General features: G+C 49.8%; 7 protein-coding genes across 7 annotated transcripts; 4 read left to right on the forward strand and 3 right to left on the reverse strand.

The window, feature by feature from the left end:
• Positions 1 to 553: 553 nt before the first annotated feature.
• Positions 554 to 2,289, forward strand: BKA67DRAFT_547672 (uncharacterized protein). The gene is made up of 5 exons (XM_046101467.1): positions 554 to 871; positions 929 to 1,165; positions 1,217 to 1,252; positions 1,306 to 1,650; positions 1,702 to 2,289. The coding sequence occupies exons 1-5, from the start codon at positions 857 to 859 to the stop codon at positions 1,936 to 1,938; spliced, it is 870 nt and encodes a 289-aa protein (XP_045964468.1). The 5' UTR covers positions 554 to 856; the 3' UTR covers positions 1,939 to 2,289.
• A 633-nt stretch (positions 2,290 to 2,922) lies between these two features.
• Positions 2,923 to 5,752, forward strand: BKA67DRAFT_48536 (uncharacterized protein). Its single transcript, XM_046096919.1, has 2 exons — positions 2,923 to 3,926; positions 3,990 to 5,752. Exons 1-2 carry the CDS (start codon positions 3,103 to 3,105, stop codon positions 5,650 to 5,652), a joined length of 2,487 nt encoding a protein of 828 aa, XP_045964469.1. The 5' UTR covers positions 2,923 to 3,102; the 3' UTR covers positions 5,653 to 5,752.
• Positions 5,753 to 5,756: 4 nt separating this feature from the next.
• Positions 5,757 to 7,323, reverse strand: BKA67DRAFT_686752 (amino acid transporter; the record flags this gene model as incomplete). The annotated part of the gene is made up of 5 exons (XM_046109031.1): positions 6,880 to 7,323; positions 6,670 to 6,823; positions 6,260 to 6,616; positions 6,144 to 6,194; positions 5,757 to 6,080 (listed from the first exon to the last, which is right to left on the reverse strand). Exons 1-5 carry the CDS (start codon positions 7,005 to 7,007, stop codon positions 5,757 to 5,759), a joined length of 1,014 nt encoding a protein of 337 aa, XP_045964470.1. The 5' UTR covers positions 7,008 to 7,323.
• A 493-nt stretch (positions 7,324 to 7,816) lies between these two features.
• BKA67DRAFT_48556 (uncharacterized protein) lies at positions 7,817 to 9,737 on the reverse strand. The gene is made up of 2 exons (XM_046096920.1): positions 8,214 to 9,737; positions 7,817 to 8,154 (listed from the first exon to the last, which is right to left on the reverse strand). Exons 1-2 carry the CDS (start codon positions 9,387 to 9,389, stop codon positions 7,888 to 7,890), a joined length of 1,443 nt encoding a protein of 480 aa, XP_045964471.1. The 5' UTR covers positions 9,390 to 9,737; the 3' UTR covers positions 7,817 to 7,887.
• Positions 9,738 to 10,057: 320 nt separating this feature from the next.
• BKA67DRAFT_530443 (family 57 glycosyltransferase) lies at positions 10,058 to 11,891 on the forward strand (the record flags this gene model as incomplete). The annotated part of the gene is made up of 2 exons (XM_046099238.1): positions 10,058 to 10,286; positions 10,351 to 11,891. 2 exons carry the CDS (start codon positions 10,058 to 10,060, stop codon positions 11,889 to 11,891), a joined length of 1,770 nt encoding a protein of 589 aa, XP_045964472.1.
• A 487-nt stretch (positions 11,892 to 12,378) lies between these two features.
• BKA67DRAFT_48564 (uncharacterized protein) lies at positions 12,379 to 13,433 on the reverse strand. Its single transcript, XM_046096921.1, has one exon. The coding sequence runs from the start codon at positions 13,194 to 13,196 to the stop codon at positions 12,528 to 12,530; it is 669 nt and encodes a 222-aa protein (XP_045964473.1). The 5' UTR covers positions 13,197 to 13,433; the 3' UTR covers positions 12,379 to 12,527.
• A 1,413-nt stretch (positions 13,434 to 14,846) lies between these two features.
• BKA67DRAFT_547686 (SURF4 family-domain-containing protein) lies at positions 14,847 to 16,746 on the forward strand. Its single transcript, XM_046101468.1, has 4 exons — positions 14,847 to 15,288; positions 15,408 to 15,520; positions 15,578 to 16,071; positions 16,128 to 16,746. The coding sequence occupies exons 1-4, from the start codon at positions 15,125 to 15,127 to the stop codon at positions 16,263 to 16,265; spliced, it is 909 nt and encodes a 302-aa protein (XP_045964474.1). The 5' UTR covers positions 14,847 to 15,124; the 3' UTR covers positions 16,266 to 16,746.
• Positions 16,747 to 16,939: the final 193 nt, after the last annotated feature.

Raw genomic sequence — 16,939 nt, forward strand, 5'->3', positions numbered from 1 at the left:
ATCGATATCTACCACCCGTTGCCGGCGGATGTGAATACATAGCAGGCAAGAATACACAAAATTGAGACTTTAATATGAACTCCTTATGCCCTTGCAAACAGTCGCTTCAAAAGAACACCAAAAAAAAAAAAACTCTAGCTCCCATATAAGGAAGCCACCGGTTTTGGGGGAAACTGTAATTGGTAGGTGTAAATTGATCAATGGTTTTTGTGGTAGGCCTCCAAGGATAACCTTGCATGACCCCCATCTCTACCGCTTGAGTGGTGTAGATGAGAGAGGTGTCTCCCGTCACATCTCTAGTTGTGCGATATCATGTTCTAGCGGCTCAAAGTGTACATCTGGGTTTGACCAAGGAATGTGCATAACGAGGACGATTTACCGCTGAATTCGATGCCGTTTGATTTGCAATGCCGAAATTATGGTTACTATGCAACTTATGGTCAGTGGCTTACATTTTGACTAGAGACATTTAGCGACACACCTTATGTAATCACAATAAAGATCATATTCATCATGATTTTGTAGGGCCGAACCAGTTCCCAAAAAAACCCCAAAGGCAGCTTAGAGTGGCATCAGTCGTTTCCGGCTCCAAGCATTCTGGGCTACTTGACCTTATGGTGGCACCTCCGGTAGATGTGTCCCAATTGCCGATTTGATTTGGATTGTCGGGTGGAGATCCGATTCGAGGGTCCTGTAACAAATCCGCAGTGGGGTTGCAGCGGAGCTCCTCCATCACGTCAATCGATTGACTTCTCCCAGAAGGCTTTGGAGGTCTCATTACACTACTATTCATCAATCTCTTGGAAAGGCTATCTTGTATTGTGCTTGCTTTCCTCGTTCCTCAATACCACACAACATGTCTTCTTTCTCAGTGAGTTTCCTTCTACGAACTGGTTTAGCCCTGCTATGGTGACTAACTCTGTAACAGCGACTCATCCGTTTCCTTGCCAAGGACGGCAGAGTATACTATGGCGATGCCATCTTTCCCGGCGTCAACGATATCTCCAAGACTAAACAAGCTCGAATTTTGACTGGTGACATCTTCGGCAAGCATGAGGTGACGGATCAAGTCGTTGATGTTAAGCATCTCCTAGCCCCTCTTGCTTTAGAAGATGTCAAGACTGTCCGATGCTTGGGCTTGAATTATGAGCAGCATGCCAAAGAGGTACGATGCTCTTAGGCGAATGCTGAACTATGAACTAATAACGCTATTTAGTCGAAAATGCCAGTCCCCAAGTACCCTGTGCTGTTTGTAAGTGAGACCTTGTTGCATTTGTCTGTAATATATTATTGACGATTCAATAGTATAAGCCAGTCACTTCTCTGGCCGGTCCTAGTGATCCGATTCCAGTCCACGAGATGGCCCAGGAAGAGCTCGGTCTTGACTACGAGTGTGAGCTCGTTGCTGTCATTGGAAAGAGATGCTCGGACGTTTCCGAGTCCAATGCGCTGGACTACGTGCTTGGCTACGCGGTCGGCAACGATGTATCACACCGTGACTGGCAAATCAAGCGAGGCGGTGGTCAGTGGTCACTCGGCAAGGGATTTGACGGCTGGGCCCCTTACGGCCCTGGTATCGTTTCCAGTAAGGTTATCAAGGACCCTCAGACCCTGAAGATCTCCACCAAGTTGAATGGCAAGATTGTCCAAGTAAGTCTGCCTCCCACCTGACGGTGTTACCGCTAACCCGGAGATCTTTAGGACTCTAGTACTGCTGATATGATATTCAGTGTCAAGCAGACAATTGCATTCCTAAGCCGGGGAACTACACTGCTGCCAGGCGACCTTATCTTTACAGGAACACCTCAGGGTGTTGGCATGGGCCGGGAACCGAAGCTCTGGCTCAAGGACGGTGATGTGGTTGAGGTTGCGCTCGAGGGTGTTGGCTCGATTACAAACAAGGTCGAGTTCACCAAGAAGGAATCTGCTAAGCTGTAAATATTATACACATGTACTGTGCAACATGGCGGGTGGATTGTAGTGGCACCTTATTTTATGCATCATTGATAATATGAGTCACTGAGCTCGATCCACTCAAGAAAAACGTAGACCGATGTGGTGGTCACGGTACTTCAACCTGCACTGTCCACGCGTTACCGGGCTCGGTCAACGCATCTGGAATAAGTATTGGCATTGCTTCGGGGCTGGCCGGACGCTTACTTCGAACTTTGCAAAGGTTGGTTCCCCTCAAAAATGGTTCCAGGAACCATTTCGCAAAATGCTTGTAAGCGTACCGTGGATAAAACAGATCTGGATCAGATAGTACAAATACAGATCCCCTAAGTCGAATAGAGGCGACGATCATGTTGCAAGAAAGCCTGAAATAGGCGGCGTTGATCAATCTCGCTTAACATGAGCTTTCCGGGCGTACAACATCACTGCCCCCGGCGCTTGTTTAGTGGATTCACAGAGGCTCAGCTCTTCCACGGAGTACATAGTCAACCCAAATCCCCAACTAGCACCCTCTAAGGTTACAGATCCTGTAAGCCTGCCAAGCCTACCCTACAGCTCTCTTTGATCCACACAACCTTAAAGAGGAGGCTTGGGGTCGCATCCCCACATACGTCGGTGGACAAACAAAGATTATTAGCTGCACATGGACTGGTACGTGATGCCGACTTGCCGATTGCGGTAATTCTTGGCTCCTTCAGACAAAGTGCAAAAGCGCCATGGAACGGTGGTGCCAAAGCCCAGTATGCCTGCCCTCGTGGAGCTGGTTCGGTCCATGAGGCTGAATCCATGTACTGCGAAGTCAGAGCTCGCCATGCCTGGTGAACAGCCTCGACAAAGGCCCATGTGGCCTGCCAAGGTCAAGCTAGGCTTTCAAATGTTCTGTAATTATCCTTCCCGTTCGGCCATGGCAATTTTAATTTTATCACCCGTTTCCCAGTCTAATAGGATGCTGCCGAGCGGCAAGTTATCATTTTGCTCTTCATTTTTATTTTTATTTTTCTTGTCCCCAAATACACTCCTGTTACTTAACATCTCTTCGCTAAGTCAGTTTGGCCTTCGTTTGGCACTGCTGTGTTCAAGCTTGAAACAGGGAATGCATCTTTGGGTATCCGTTTGGTCGATACCCTATCAGCCTAATGTTTCGTTAGGATGCCTCAGATGTTAGATGGTAACTATTCTCAGCACGAAGCTGTAGCTTCAATGACAGAAGAGGTTTTGGATGCTACTATCGTTTGGCAAGCAGGTGGAGATGAAGTTGAAGCACCAAGATGGAAAGGTAAAGGAAAAGAGGTTGCTACTCCAAGCACCATATTGTACGCACTGGCTTCCAGTTCGGGATACTCATTGGTCGAAAACGAAATTGAAGAAGAATCAGAAGAAGTGGATTGGAAGCAATATGGACCGCCCCAGGCATTGACCAATGTGCAGGACATTGAGTCTGAGGTCATCACGCAGATTGTGCACGAATCCATCAACAGAATCAAAGCAAGAATAACAGAAGAAGAAGAACAACGGCAAACAGCCATAGAAACAGCCAGAATACTAGATGCAGAACTTTCTGAGAAGGAGGTAGTCGCTATCTTGCCAGAAAAACCAGAAGACTTGCAGGAAAATCAAAACGATGACAAAGAAGTCACACAGGACGGGAAGCAACCAAGAGTGCCCACCTACTATAGGATGGAGCCGCCTCAGACTGCAACTTTCGCAGGCGTCAAGTTCACTATGGATGCCAACGGACTCTTGCGGCCGGTCAAATCACAGCCCAAGTCGAAGAGGAGGAACATCTTGGGCGGTATCCTACGGCGTTTCAACAATAGAGAGAGAGGAGAGTCGGGTGTTCAGGCAGCGGCTCGTCATAAACACCGCTTATCTGTCGACTACAACGCACTCGCTTCCAAAGGTATCCAAGTGGTCGACAACCTTGTCGATGGGAGTACCAAAAGTCCCAGAACTTCTGTTCATGAAAATCTCGTGTAATTATCCCTTTGCTCCAACTGTTTGTCATTCTTATATAATCTCTCGCTAACGTCAACCAGTGAATGCGTATCTTGTTTTGAAGAGTTCAACCCCAACAAAATGGTCAAGTGCCCTTGTCACAGCTATTGTACGGCATGTTTTCACCGACTCATCGAGACAGCCTGTGAGAACGAGCAACAATGGCCGCCGAAATGCTGTTTGAACATTATCCCAAAATCGACCATTCTCTCGGGAACCTTCAACTACCACGCGCTCCAGAAGGTCTACAACGATAAATCTGAGGAGTGGTCGATTCCCATCAGTGAGCGTATCTACTGCTACGAGCCAGTCTGCGCCGGCATCTTCGTCCGCCCGGCTTACATTAACCATGCCGAAAATGTTGCGCGTTGCGAAGCTGGACACTACATTTGCACGCTGTGCCGGGGGCAACGACACGTGAATCAAGCATGTCCACAGGACCGCGACCTGCAGCGTACAGAAGAGCTGGCGGACGAGGAGGGGTGGAAGAGATGCTACCAATGTCATGCTTTTGTCGAGCATCGAGAGGCATGCCAGCATATGACATGTCGCTGCGGTGCTGAATTTTGTTATGTATGTGGCGCTCGATGGCGTACCTGCGCATGTAGTATGCAGCAACTCCACGCCGTCAAGAGTGAAGCTGCAACCAGAAGGCGGATCAGACGATCTAGAGAAGCGCAGGAAGAGGCCGAGCTTGCGGAGGCGCTGCGTCTGGTTGAAGAGTACGAGCGCGAGGAAGCTAGAAAGGCTACACTACTAAGACTGGAAAGGGAGAGAATTGAGAAAGAGCGGCGGAAAAAGGAGCTTGACAAGCGGTTGCTGGTAGAGGTTGGTAGGCGCAAGGGCGTGGAGCTTCAGTTTCGAAACCTGACTCAAGTGCTCAATGATCTGCATGAGGAGCAACGAGTCGAGGTCGTTCGTGAACACGGCAAGTATGAGAGTGTTTTACGTTATAAAGCAGAATCGTCGATAACGGCACTAAAAGAGCAAAACGATAGAAAGCGCGACCTTCTCGTAAACCTTGGTATTGACAAGATACAGGAGTTCAGGTCAGCAATGGATCAGGAGCATGCTGCTCGAGCTGACCAGGAGCGGCAGGTCGAGGAACAATACTATCAGCAACTTACAGTCTACTGGGCTGGCAAACCAGATGGAAATTTGCACGCGGAGGCCGCTGTCCTCAGTCTGAAGCGACGGATGGACAAGGGATATCAGGTCTGGAATCGTTGGATGCAGAATGAAATTGACAAACATCGTTTCTTGGTTGAAGAAGAGCAGTCTGTCCAGTTGGAGATGATGGACGAAGCGGAGCGAAGACTCAAGCAGGATCTCACAAGGCATCGACAGGCTTTTGCCAAGAGAAAAGCTGCCGAGTTCAAATGGGTGGAACTCGTGATTCAGGAACGAGAGCTGATGTTGATTGAAATGAGATTCGATGAGATGGAAGGTGGGGATGACATGGATGCTTTGCTGGCGGAGACACAACAGCTTAACTTGGGTGAAGCATCTGTCAGCGTCAACTCATCTCAGCGGGATTCAATCGACAGTTCTGAAACGGACAACGATCGATGGTATGAGGTAGGTGATGAACTGGGCAATTTGAACACGGGCGACACAGGCGATGATTTAGATGACTTAGCTTCAAGGGTCGGGGAAAGCATCCGAGACAAGAATATCTACTCGGTTGCCGTAGGTGGGCCATGATACCTGTTTATCATAGTCTTGCACATATTGGCTCACAAAGGACGACAAGCTGGGGGCTCGCATGGTATCTTAAATTACAAGTTAACCAACTACAGAAAGAATATCTATTCGTCTAAATATTCGACACAGATCGTAGGGCCATTTAAGTTCATGATGTCGCCAATGGTAACGTTAGGCGCAATACCCGCCATCCATAGAACATGGTTCAAGGTAGTCACGGAGCCACCGCCGTCGCCCCAGTAGTCCGTTACAGAAGTAGGGGGGTATCCCGAGCTTCCTTCTCTCGTCCCTCGGGGGATGTTCGGGCCGCCAATGTCAGTGAGACGGGCTGGGTAGTCGGCCTTCTGCCACTCCCACCAGAGCTTGTCGAGGTACGTGTGATGAAGATAGAACCCAGGGTCGCCGGGAGAATATGTAGGATCGCCCATCTTTGATGGAAATCTTAGCAAAAGAAACATTCATCTCAGAGGCCGTTTATATAGATGACTTACCAGACCACCTATACCACCATGGCCGGCGCCGTGGGGAGATCCTGCCCAACACTAATGAAAACCAATGTCAGCAAAGCGCACCACGAAGATAGGGCAAGGTCGCACCGGAGACTCACATTCCATGCACTAGTATAGTTATTAATCGCCATGCACCTGTCTATGTTCGACTGAGCAGCCTGCTGCAGCTGTCGTTCACTGAAGCTGCGGAAGACACAGTGGCCTCCGTTAGCATCAACGGCGTTAGTACCAAAGGAAAGGCTCATGTTGGCAAAGGAGCCGGTCTCAATGCAGCGACCCGAGCCAGTGCCGTCACCGCCAAAGTACTCGTCCCGGAACATGTCCAGGTCGGCGATGACTGAGTTGATGTCTCCAAGTTCGTCCCAGTACGGCATGCGCCCAGTATACCCGCACTCGTCGCGGATGAGGTTCTCGTGGACCGTCATGTAGTACCTGTGAAATGGCAGGAAGGCACCCTGGGTTCTTATCAATAGCGCGTCCATTAGACTGAGGGGATTGCACCGCTTACCACACCATGGACCCAAACAGTCTGGTAGATATGGGGCCAGTGAAGGTCGTCCCAGCGCGTCTTGGCACCTTCGATACCAGCCTTGGACGGGGCAGCGATCAAGCAGAGATCTGCCTGTATATAGGAAGATTTCTCATCGTCGGTGAGCGAGGTCCTGCAACATGTCAACGACACTGAGCTCGCATTTCGCCGGGCAGCATCTCGACTAACCATGGCACACGGTACTTGATATCGGTGCAGTTTTCGGTGATGTCTCTCTTGGCCTCAGGTGCCGGTAGCGCCGAGACAGCTGAACATGCTGCGAGAAGCAGTGTAGCTCCTTGGAAGAGAGGGGCCATCTCTGAGATCACGGCTACTACTAAAATATTTACACGAATGCAAAAAAGTAACTATAGATCGTGAATCAAGCTCAGGTGAAATCAGAGCTCTTCGTTATATATATCACTAGAAATGTGATCCACAAAGGCGATCATATAATATCAAGACTTCGCACGCGCGCGTCCGGGAAGTGGCCGCCCGTGGTTGCTGCAATTCGGACCGGATATCTATAAGGAGAAGGTTCAGCAAAATATATTACAACACTGCGGCAAATGGCCGGCGGCCGTTACATTGCCAAGCGAATATGAACATGTATGGAGACGAAGCATTTCCCCGCATATCTCGAGCGGTTCATATCGTGTTAACCATAACTGGTCCACGAAACGACATATTTTGATGAAGTAAACCCGGGCCTCGTAACTGTGTGTTGGCCTGCCTATTTAAGACGTCGGCGGCCGAATACCGACTACATGCAGGGACGTGACCTTGCATATTGTATACAACTACTCAGGTTGATTGAATCCAGGCATATGTTTTCGAATGGAGGTGGGCTTGGAAGCATTCTCGATCATTTGTATCATACAAGATTAGATATTCGCACAACTCTCTTGACACATGGTCATATGCGGCAGGTAAAGATAATCACTGTCGCTAAATCCGCCAAACCAAACCAATTTTGGATTTTATGCGGTACAAGACAAAGTTTCTCGGGTTACAGTAAATTCGAAACCAACGTTGCATTGCATCTTGAAATGTGACAGGCTTAAATTCACTGCAACCGGGACGCGTGTTCCTGAAATAGTCTGTTCTCGACGGCTCTTGTTGAAACGGGATTTCGTCCAGCTTGGCATCAGCTGTAAAACTGGAAGGCTAAGTAATGCTCTCAGTAGTCTACCTTGTCTAAAAGTACGATCTCGTACTTGCGCTCCGATACTCTCCCTGCGTGCCAGGAAACGCACCTACTGGCGCTTCTGCTATTGTCTTTTCGTCGTCTGAACTGAGGCCTTCATCGCCATAGTCGTCGGCTCGATCAGGTGGTGCACGCATGGCTTCCAACGACTGTCTGCTGAGCTCTGGTGGGGCGTAAGGTTTTATAGCATGCATTTCTCGTCCAGATGGCAGAGTTGAAAGCAGAGTAGAAGGCGCAGGAATAGCCTGTGTCATCATCTAAACAGATATCAGCAATGAAGAAACGGATACGCCTGAGGGGGCCAAGATTGACTTACTGTATCGTTGACCTTTGTCCATTTCTCATGAAGCATCTCCAAGACACGAGACTCTTCAAGCTTTCCGGCATCAGCCCCCCACCCAGCACCCTTTTCGACCTTCTTGTCCTCCTTTTTCTCAGACCACTCTTTCTTCATTCGAGATAGACTCAGTCCTTTCTTTGCCTCTTTCGGCTCAACACCAAGTTCTTGTAGCCCACACTGAAGCCAGCCTAGCGCATTGCCTGTCTGACCAGACAATTCTGCGTCAATGCCAAAGAAGCGGCATGCCTTTGCGCGCGCAGTCCTCTGGAGATCATCAACATACCGGACTAGGGAATCGTTCAGTTTAGATGTCCCCTTACCCGTTGTAGCTTTGCACAACGCAGACGCTTTAGCTGCGTGCTCGGAAGCTGCAAGACACAGACGGGCAAAGAGATGTGCCCTCACTTTAGGGACCTCCGGCGCTTTGTACATCCATTCACGGTCGTTCTTGTTGCGGTCTTGTGCGACAACTGCTGGATATGGATCATCTTTCAACACGGCCAGCAAAGTGGCCTCGGCAAGTGCCAGAGAGGCCAGAGCTCTTGTAGTCGTAGCCGAGATATCTGCACACGGCGGGCTGGTCACAAGTCCCTCAGCGCGCCTTGCTAGGTAATCATGCACAGATGCGGCGTCAAGCAGATGCTTTGTTGCAGTTTGCACGGCGGTCGTACGTTCTTGAGTTCCAACGGGTGCGCCGGTTGTTACATATAAGGGATACAGAGCAGCACGTGCAAGGTTGGTATAGGCATAGCCGAGAGTGGAGAGTGTGAAGAAGAGTTCATATTCCAGAGACTGTATCTTGACCCTAGCCTGCTCCTTGCCGGGCACTGCATTATCAGACAGCGTGGGTCTCCACTCGATGGCAGGTGTGGATAATGGCGTCACTCGGATTCCCTCCCCATGGACAGGCTGATAATTGAGACCGGCATCAAAAGCAAGCAGATGCTGGAGGTAGTTGTGGATGGTGGAAACGACAGTTGGGAGGTTGGGAGGCTGGGAATTCGGCGGCAGGCGCTTGTGTTTCTTCAACGTGTCTCTCACTACCCCGCGATAGGTGCTGGCGTTGAGGGGCAGCGAAGGGTGTGAATCGCTATTGAAGCTTGACGAGAAGGAGAAGGACGAAGTTGTCGGGAGCAGAAAGGGGAACGGCATCTTGTAAAAGGGGCATGCGGCCTTTCGGGAGATTTGAGAATTTGGCCATGGCAATGTTCTCGAGGAGTGTTCGTCATGTCCAAGTTTATACCCGCAATTCAGAATTGCTTGGCATGTCTCATCACCAGTGTACGTGCTCAACTAATAAGCTCAGCTCAGCTCTTTCTCCATGGTCTTTGGCCATGGTCCCGGTCCTTTGGTCCTGATCTTCCAGGTCTTTGGTTTTTGGAGTCAACTTTTACTGAGGGGGGCCCTCGCCCAGGAACCGAACAGCGCCGTTGCCCACCTAACCTAGGGGCTCGCTAACAATCAGGCGCTAGAAACACCTCACTCCCCCGCAAGCACCACAGCGTAACAGTAGTTATGTACTGTACAATACCATAACATTACAGTTTATGTACGTAGCTACCAGCTCACTAACCGGATAGCCACAAGGACCCTGGAGCCTCGAAAATTGGAGACCAACCTTACGCGTCTTGAAGTTGCTGCTCATTCAACTGAATTGAATTGATCTTCAGGAAACCCTGTCCAAAACTTTTGGAACCGTGCAAGTCCGCCCACGTTCCATTTCACTCCTTCACGACCAACCAGCTCCGGGACAGAGGCACTCCACGACTTGCTGTCCATGAAGCCCTTGATTCCGCATTTATATCAGTCAATCGGTGATCATGGCTTCCGCATCGCCAGCCGCCCACAAGCCCCGGCGCAAGTCCAAGAAGCCAGGTGTGACCTTTGACCCATCCACCAAGCCGGGCACCCTCGTACGCACTCCTTCGTTTCCTCTCGCAGCTTTCCTTTGGCCAGCGCGTAGTTCCTTGTCTCCGTGGGAGGTTCTACCCCTGATTCTCATGGTCGTTGGCTTGTTCAGATGGGCAGCAGGTCTATGGGGCTACTCTGGTCAGTACTGCGCTTGATGTCTGCGTCTGCCCTGTTTGTTCACCCGAGTGCTAACCCACCTCAGGCTTCCAGAAACCACCCATGTTTGGCGACTATGAGGCTCAGCGACACTGGATGGAGATTACCACTCAGCTGCCCATCTCACAATGGTACTTCCACGACCTGCAGTGGTGGGGCCTCGACTATCCCCCTTTGACGGCATATCACAGCTGGCTACTGGGCAAGATAGGTTCGCTGATCGATCCCTCGTGGTTCACCCTCTATACATCGCGCGGTTCCGAAGATCAGAACTTGAAAATATTCATGAGGGCCACTGTCATCGTCTCCGAGTACCTCGTCTACATCCCTGCCGCCGTCATCTTCGTCAGAAGATTTAGCAGGCTATTCGGTGTTGCCCAATGGACAAGCTGGGTCGCACTCGTGGCAATTCTCATGCAGCCAGGCCTCATACTTGTCGACCATATTCACTTCCAGTACAACACAGTCATGCTCGGGCTTGTTCTTGCAAGCATGTCCAGCATGATTGCTGAACGATACATGTGGGCCTCCATCTTCTTCGTTGCAGCACTGGGCTTTAAACAGATGGCTCTCTACTATGCACCTGCTGTCTTTGCCTACCTCCTCGGAAGTTGCATTTTCCCGCGCATCAACGTGGGACGATTCGTTGTCATTGCTGGCGTCACTGCTGTGTCTTTTGCCGTTCTCATTCTCCCGCTTGTTCTGGGATCACTGTACGATGCTCAGCGAGGCATTGATTCTCAGCCCGACCTTGACGGACCCCGTCCTTCACTGCCCATATTTACACAGCTCGAGGCATATCTCAACAAAGATGCCACATACTACCCAGTAGTTGAGCAGCTAGTCCAGATGGTCCATCGAGTATTCCCTTTTGCCCGCGGCTTGTTCGAGGACAAGGTCGCCAACTTCTGGTGCGCAGCAAACGTTGTCTTCAAGTTGAAGCAGTATCCCTCTGCCATATTACAGCAAGCCTCTCTGGCAGCAACGCTTGTCTCGTTCGCGCCTGCAACTTTGATTCTTTTCTTCTGGCCAAGAAAGGAGCTCTTGCCATATGGCTTTGCTGTTACAGCCTGGAGTTTCTTCTTGTTCAGTTATCAAGTGCACGAAAAGAGCGTTTTGCTCCCTCTACTACCGATGACTGTCCTTTTGGCTGGCAAGGAAGGACTGAACAAGGAAACCCGCGCGTGGGTAGGTTTCGCCAATATCCTTGGAGCTTGGACTATGTTTCCACTACTTGAGCGTGTAAAATTGAGAGTGCCATATGCTGTCCTTACTGGTCTTTGGGCATACCTCCTCGGCCTGCCGCCCACATCACTGGGCGCATATCTTGGAAGCGAGAAAAACACATGGGTACAGTGGATGACAGCCCTTGTGCACTGGTCCTTTTACCTGGCAATGGGCGTTTGGCACGTTGTCGAACTTTTCGTCAATCCCCCGGCCGACAAGCCGGATCTTTGGGTTGTGGCTAACGTTGGTGTTGGCGCGGCCGGATTCACGTTGTGTTATGCGTGGTGCCTTTGGAAGTTGGTCGCTCAAAGCGGAGTCCTCAGATCCAGTTCGGCGAATTCTTCGAAGAAGAGACAGTAAGAAAGAAAAACGGAATATACCCGAGTCAGGCAAGACTCACATATCGAGAACATGTACAAAAAGGCTGTTGGCAGCCATGGATAAACCAAACGAAATCACCAAACACTTTTGTGTTGCCATCAACTGTTTCCAACGTAAAAATTTACGCCTCAAGTTAAACTTGAATGTAGAGGGACATAGACTAGAAACAGACGATAAATCAGTTGCATTTTCCAGTTTTCAGCACCGATATTATGTCTACCTGAAGGCTCCTGGCATCTGACTAAAGGGTTCTGCAAAAGTGGTCCTATAATTAAAATACGCTTGAGGAAAGCATCGCAGTGACACCAAATTGGCATAAAGATAAGTGTGGAATCTCATACTGTATGCTTCATACCACTAGTGGATATAATTTCCTCGACAAGCAGAAGATCTAGTGAACCATATTCGACCAGAGCTGTTAGAAAAGCTTGAACCTTTCGTCATAGTACATACTAGCATGAAAACCACCATAAAGAGGAATGGAAATCCGGGACGACAACAGTGGTTTCAGACGGCTCGCTAGCCGAAGCATGGCGTCGTGTTGCAGCGGGGAGACACCTTCCACACGAGACCGCTTATTGTTCGTTGCCAGTGCGATACCTACCACATCCAATATCATATCATGGTGCCATAGCTCCTGATTTTCTCAAGCTCTGCATATTGTTGTCGACGCCGAGCCCTCCTGGCGTCTCTGAGCACCGTCTGCGTTCCCCGTTCCAGCTCCTCATCGAAAGCCCTCATGACAAATGTAACACAGGCTACAAGCCAAACGATAAAGTTCGCGGCAAGCCAAATTGTAATCCTCAGATCGCCGATGCCCAGTAATCTCACGTCCTTGGATGGTGTCCAATACAGAGTAACATAGCTCGCTTGTGCGAAGACGGCGATCCAAGCCGTCGCTAATGCCACCCCTACAAAGCAGCGAGTAGGGTGACGAAGGGCAGGCCAGGAGTTGAGTGCGCGCGCCCACGTCTTCCGTCTGACTTGAGCATGAAACATGATTGCAAGCATGCTGATAGCCCAGGTTGCCACGTATTGGAGTGCATTAAGCCGAGTTTCCTGGATTTTCGTGGGGTTCGGGTAGCGGTGGGAATCATTATGCAAGAGGAAGACATACATCCCAATAGTCTCGAGAACGATGAACAATGTAAAGGTTGATAGGAAGGCCTCAGCAATAAGGCCAGAGACCACGGGGTGCTTGACTGGCATTTCGAATCGACCTCGAGGGCACATTGGTGTCGAGTGAGCCTTGTAAAATATGTATAATATCAAAGCCAGAATCATAAATTGGTAGACAAATATGACAGCATTGGAGGCAGGTTGCTCGTTCGATTCCGCGGTCAAGAACGTGCGTGGTTACGCGGCGATTCTATGCGTCTTCGACGCGGCTCACAGAACCAAGCAAGCTATTGAACTCCCTAGGCTAGTTCCAGATCACGTCGAGGTCATGCTTGTACTGGACTGTATTCTCACGGACTCCTACCAGTATGTTAGTGGTATGGCAGATTGATATTGCTGTCATGCTTGAAAAGCGCAGATCAGCCGACGCGGGGCAGTTTTGAGCTTCCCTTGAGCGCCTTTGAGTGATTGGTTATAGTAGTATGGTAATTCGCAAAGCCGTGTCGTTCTTTTGACAGGAACGCTTTGGAGCACTGAAGTCTGTCAGACTCAAATACAGCGTGCGTTGTGCTATGATGTACTACTGATTACTAGCAAATACTCAAGCACGTAGAGTTGTTAAAAGCGCAGTCAATCGAGATGCAAGTGAGTGAGCATGCGTTGGTACATGGAACGAATCCTCATAACGACGTCACTGATATGAAGGTCCGTGAAATGGAGAAGGACTTGGAACCACGGCTTCATGGCAATGGGGTACAATTGAGGTTGGACACCTCGCAAGGCCTCAAGTCTATGTCATCATGACCTATCAGCATCAGCAATACTTGGCATCCGTAGCACAAGGTCCGACGGAACGCATAACTAATCGGTGTATGTGTATGACAACACCAAAAGTATATTGGCTTTGTGAACCTATCATGACAGGAACAGGCGACTGGCGAACCTTGGCTTGAGAAGATCTTTTTTAAGATCAGAAACGGTTCGACGTCACTTTGTTGTGTTTGTTTTGGAGGATCAGGAAAGAGTCGAAGGGCCTTCAGGGTCTCATCCTGCGATAACCTCGTGATGGTTATGCTTCAGGCTAGAACCGTTGGCAGTGCCTTCTATTTTTGGAGAGTCTACAGTACGGACTAGGCTAGGTAGTAGGTAGCGCGTACCCGTAGTTTCCGAGCTTAATTGAGTTGTGGAGCATTGGGAGCACTGGGAGTGCTGGGAGCGGGGCTGTCGAGGCGTTTGTCCTTCCCAGCTTGGCCAGAGCTTGTCCGGCTTGGTGCTCTTGTTTAACAGAGATGCCAAAAGCCAGCCCATCTACCTTCGCAGCAAAGGTCAGCATGGGGTAACTTATGCCATGAAGTTGTTAAGGAAAAACCTCCCTAGGTGACCAAGTCTTACGACGGGGCAAAGTCTCGCTCTAGCTAGTGCAACAATTGAAACACGTTTGGGGGGTCCTCGAGCACCTGCCCCGGCAGCCAATAGCGCGCCTGGAACTTTGACCCTCACGGGCTGGGGATTCTGGCTCATGCTTCGAAGTCCCAGCAACAGGCTAGACACAGAAATCGATGCACTGGTTGCAGTGTCCCAAATTACGTTGACATAGGTCGTCCTTGTCCAGAGTCACCTGTATGCTACGAAATGATCTGGGAAAGATTGCACATTTGCTCGAGCCTGGTTGGGGGGTTTGTCAGGACAAAGAAGAAGACAGGCAGTGTGATGAAGCGTGATTCCAGATGCTTGAGTGTAGGAAATAGATGGACATAAACTCCGCATACTTGCCGTCTGAGTGGCGCTGTCTTGATTCCACTAATTCGGACACTGCGCCAATTGAGGACACGGTTTCTAGCAGCTTACCAGTGCCATCAGTGAATCTTTCGGAGACACCATAAACTGCGCTTATAACCTCGACAGCTAATTGTCTCCTTTCACTGGCTCTCCCCCGTCCTCTCTCTGTATTCGTTGCTCGACATTTTCACTGCTGCATCATTACTCTACACAAGCTGAGGAGCTTCTTTCCACCAACCCCATTCATCTCCTCGACACGGCGCGCGAGCTAGCTGCTCTGTCTGCAGACAACACACGACGCAACACCAAAAGCAATGGCACAGATTCGTGGAACGGCCAACTACCACCTTGGTAGCCAGCCTCAGTTTGGCAGCTCATCAGCTGCTGCGGGCGATGATCCCAGCCCGCTCGACCAAATCCGAGAGCAAACCTCCAAGATTGAGGATTTCTTGGACACATACAGCGAACCCATCAAACCGTACGTCGCCGAGTTAAAAACACCACGAAAACAAAAGAAACTCCCCCCTTGAAAGCACGCTTGGGTTCCTCGAGCGGCCTATACACTTGGAGCGGAACGCTGATATAATTCATCTGCAGATACCTGCCAGCCCTCGGTCGGTTTTTGATTGTCGTCACTTTCATCGAGGATGCGTTGAGAATCCTCACACAATGGAGTGACCAGCTTCTGTATCTACACGACTACAGGCATTGTAAGTGCTAGCGCCGAAATCACGAGTTTGGACACGGAAGACTAATGAGGGCGACAGTTCCTACCGGTCTCAACCACATCTTCCTGCTCGTCAACGTTATTGCCATGATCTCTGGTTCCGTACTCGTCATTACCCGCCGCTATTCCGACTATGCTGTTGCTGGACTCATGGGTGTTGTTGTGATTCAAGCTCTCGGCTACGGCCTGATTTTTGACCTGAACTTCTTCCTGAGGAATTTGTCCGTTATTGGCGGACTTCTGATGGTCCTGTCTGATTCCTGGGTCCGAAAGACAAAGGCATTCGCTGGTCTGCCCTCGATCGACGAGAAGGACCGTAAGATGTACTTTCAGCTTGCTGGGCGTGTTCTCCTTATCTTCCTGTTCATTGGCTTTGTTTGGAGCGGCGAGTGGTCCCTGTGGAGAATCATTACCTCTATCGTTGGTCTGGTTGCTTGCGTCATGGTCGTTGTGGGATTCAAGGCCAAGTTCAGCGCCACTCTCCTGGTCTTGATTCTGAGTGTTTTCAACGTCCTCGTAAACAACTTTTGGACTGTGAGTAGACTACGGATTTGTGTTTTCTCGTCACCTCGGTTGCTGACTTTTTATAGCTTCACGAGCACCACCCCCACAAGGACTTCGCCAAATACGATTTTTTCCAGATCTTGTCAATCGTCGGAGGTCTTCTGCTCCTTGTCAACAGCGGACCGGGCCAGTTCAGCATCGACGAGAAGAAGAAGGTCTACTAGACAGAAGAAATCCATCTGTCATCATATATACCGACACAGAAAGAGTACGGACTTGCACATGGTCCAAGACAGTCCGCTGGACATGCATTATTCGGCGCAAAGGACGTGCAGTTAGCGGATGGGCTGAACCGGCGCAGCCGGGCCCCTGCATCAGCTTGGTGTAAAAAGATTATATTCAAGGGATTATGAGAATTTCTTCCTCAACTCGAATAAAAGCATTATTCTATAAGTCATTTTGTGTCGCACGCATGTACCTGTCGTATTTCCTAAGCAGCACTAGCCATGGAATCCGTGTTCCCAGCTGGATTCCAAGACCTCGGTCATTTTATGTCGAACATCGACGTTGCTCTACATTGTCTCACGTCAAAGAAGTAAGATTTCCAACGCCGTTTGATGTCGGTGCGATCATGGTCTTTGCAATTCTTTACAAGCAGCTGACGACAATCGACGGATCGATGAATTGATGACGAGGAAGTTCTGAGTAGGTGCCAACAGCTACAGGCAATGACCAGATCGGCCGCCCCGTTTTTGTGAAGATGAAGTTACACTAACAAGCTTCCAGAGGTCTTGAGCACCTTTGTCACCCAAGCCGGGGAGCTTTTTGGAATGGTCGGACCAATGAATTAGACAGTTCCAAGCGATACCTCTTGGTCTAACCATAAGCGCGGCTATAT

This window comes from Truncatella angustata (assembly GCF_020726525.1).
Source record: "Truncatella angustata strain MPI-SDFR-AT-0073 chromosome Unknown BKA67scaffold_1, whole genome shotgun sequence".
Taxonomy (NCBI): Eukaryota; Fungi; Ascomycota; class Sordariomycetes; order Amphisphaeriales; family Sporocadaceae; genus Truncatella; species Truncatella angustata.